Source organism: Pelobates fuscus, chromosome 9 (genome assembly GCF_036172605.1).
Source record: "Pelobates fuscus isolate aPelFus1 chromosome 9, aPelFus1.pri, whole genome shotgun sequence".
Taxonomy (NCBI): domain Eukaryota; kingdom Metazoa; phylum Chordata; class Amphibia; order Anura; family Pelobatidae; genus Pelobates; species Pelobates fuscus.
In genome coordinates this window covers 46036437-46038602 of record NC_086325.1, presented here as the reverse complement: position 1 = coordinate 46038602, position 2166 = coordinate 46036437, and the positions used below count along the sequence as shown (strand labels likewise).

The window sequence follows — 2166 nt, the reverse complement described above, 5'->3', positions numbered from 1 at the left end:
AACTGAAAGCATAGCTGACTTAGAGAATGTTTACAGTTTGTCTATTTTGACCTTGTATTTGAAATTCACTTTACATTCATATAGTAGAACAATATTGAACAATATTGATATTTTAAAAAAGATTGATTAGTTCGATACTAGAACCGCCTTTATAAAAGATCATATAAGCCAAGTTCAATACAATGATCTTCAATGAGCAAATTAAATGTTAATTCTAGTATAATATGATAGTAACATTGTATATGTTTACTATGCAGTTGTTGTATAGCTATTATATTTGTATCTGTTTGTATGTTTCTTTAAATCTCCCTTTTCTGTATCTTTTATAAAAAATCTTTTATATTTTTTATTCTTGAATGAAAACTTTGATAAAGATGAAATTTAAAAAAAAAAAAGAAAGAAAATAACCTGATATTTTCATCTCTCCTCTGTTTTCTCTGTAGATCCAGGTACCAGTGATTGACAGGAAACCAAGATGGAGGCACTCAGTTTCAAAGTAAAGAGAATTTCTATATTCAATGTTTACTTTTTCATACCTCATAAATATGTATTTGTTAAATTTTGGACATAAGTAAACGTAATATTTCTAAACCTTTGAGGTGACAGTTCCACTTTAACCAATGATTTTCACACCATTTTTTTTCTTTTCCATTCAGACAGATATACTAAAAAAATAAGCAGTTTATACATTACTATCACAATTGTTAGTTTGTTTACAGTTAGAAGATGTATACTATAAAATTTCAAATTAAACACAGATGCTTGCACTCTCTAATTTCCACATATTCAACCTCTGAAATGTTTTTATTGCCGCCACTTTAACCTCTCGGTTTCGTAGCGTGTAAATGATTGGATTTAGAAGAGGAGTTACTACAGCTGGGAAGATAGAGACTATTTTATTCACGTGCAAAGAGTCACCTGCAGTCGGTCTTATAAACATGAAGATAATGGTAGTGTAAAAGATAAGAACAACAATTATATGAGATGCACAAGTGGAAAATGCTCTTCGTCTCCCAGAGCCAGTTGGAAATCTGATTATGGTTACAATAATAAATACATATGATACAATAATTGGCAAAAAACAACCCAAAATTATGAAACAACATATAGTAAAAAATACATATTCTACAGTCGATACATCCACACAGGATAACTTTAGCAATGGGGCAAAGTCACAGTAATAGTGATCAATCTCATTAACACAGAACGCAAGGTTTGAGATCTGTAAACATGGGATAACAATTATCATTAAACTAAAAATCCAGGACGACAATAATAAATGTACACAAAATGTGGGACTCATGATGACTGTGTATCTCAGTGGGTTGCAGATGGCCACATAGCGATCAAAAGCCATGATTGCCAGGAGGAAATTCTCTGTGGCTCCTAATGAAAAATGGAAATAATACTGACATAAACAGCCTGTTAAAGAAATTGTTCTTTTTGGAGCAAAAAGAACCAACAACAGTGTTGGAACTGTCACTGACGGATACCAGAGTTCTAAGAAGGAAAGTCCACCGATAAAGAAGTACATCGGCTTGTGAAGGCATCTTTGCTTGGTAAGAATGACAATAATCACAACGTTGGAAGTGATGGTGACAAAGTAAACAATGGCTATAAGAATAAATAGGCAAAACCTGATTTCACGTGAAAGTGAAAAACCCTTAAGAATAAATTCTGAAAAGATTGTTCCATTGTGCTTCATTTCCATCAAGGCAAGCTGCAAAAGAAAATAATATTTTAATCACAAAAATGAATAAAACATATTACTGTATTTCACATTTTTTTTCATCAAAACTTATATTTTTGTTATAATTTAAATACAGATATGCCTATACTATGTTGATCATTTTATCATAAATTGGTACTTAGATTTAACATTCTATATATTTGGCTATCCTCAATCTCAGTGAATCTTTAACTTGAAACATTAGTATGTCAGAAACAATGGCAAAACAAAGAATTTATAATCTATTTACCTACTTGTACTGTATTCCACAGTCACAAAGTTCCCAAGTGCTGGATATGTGATAAGTTCACTGTACCATTGTTTACATTTTGAGGCAATGCTTGTGATTACAATGATAGATACATACAATGCATTTTTTTTATGCATTCTGTGGAAAAATGTGGCTATATAATGGAAATCACTGTGTAGTCCTTACA

General features: G+C 31.1%; 1 protein-coding gene across 1 annotated transcript; it reads right to left on the bottom strand.

Annotated features, from left to right (window-relative positions):
* Nucleotides 1–748: 748 nt before the first annotated feature.
* LOC134573639 (olfactory receptor 6F1-like) lies at nucleotides 749–1705 on the bottom strand. The gene has a single exon (XM_063433425.1). The coding sequence runs from the start codon at nucleotides 1703–1705 to the stop codon at nucleotides 749–751; it is 957 nt and encodes a 318-aa protein (XP_063289495.1).
* Nucleotides 1706–2166: the final 461 nt, after the last annotated feature.

Excerpts from the sequence above, each read along its gene's own strand:
- LOC134573639 (XM_063433425.1), bottom strand. The coding sequence starts at position 1,705 with ATGAAGCACAATGGAACAATCTTTTCAGAATTTATTCTTAAGGGTTTT.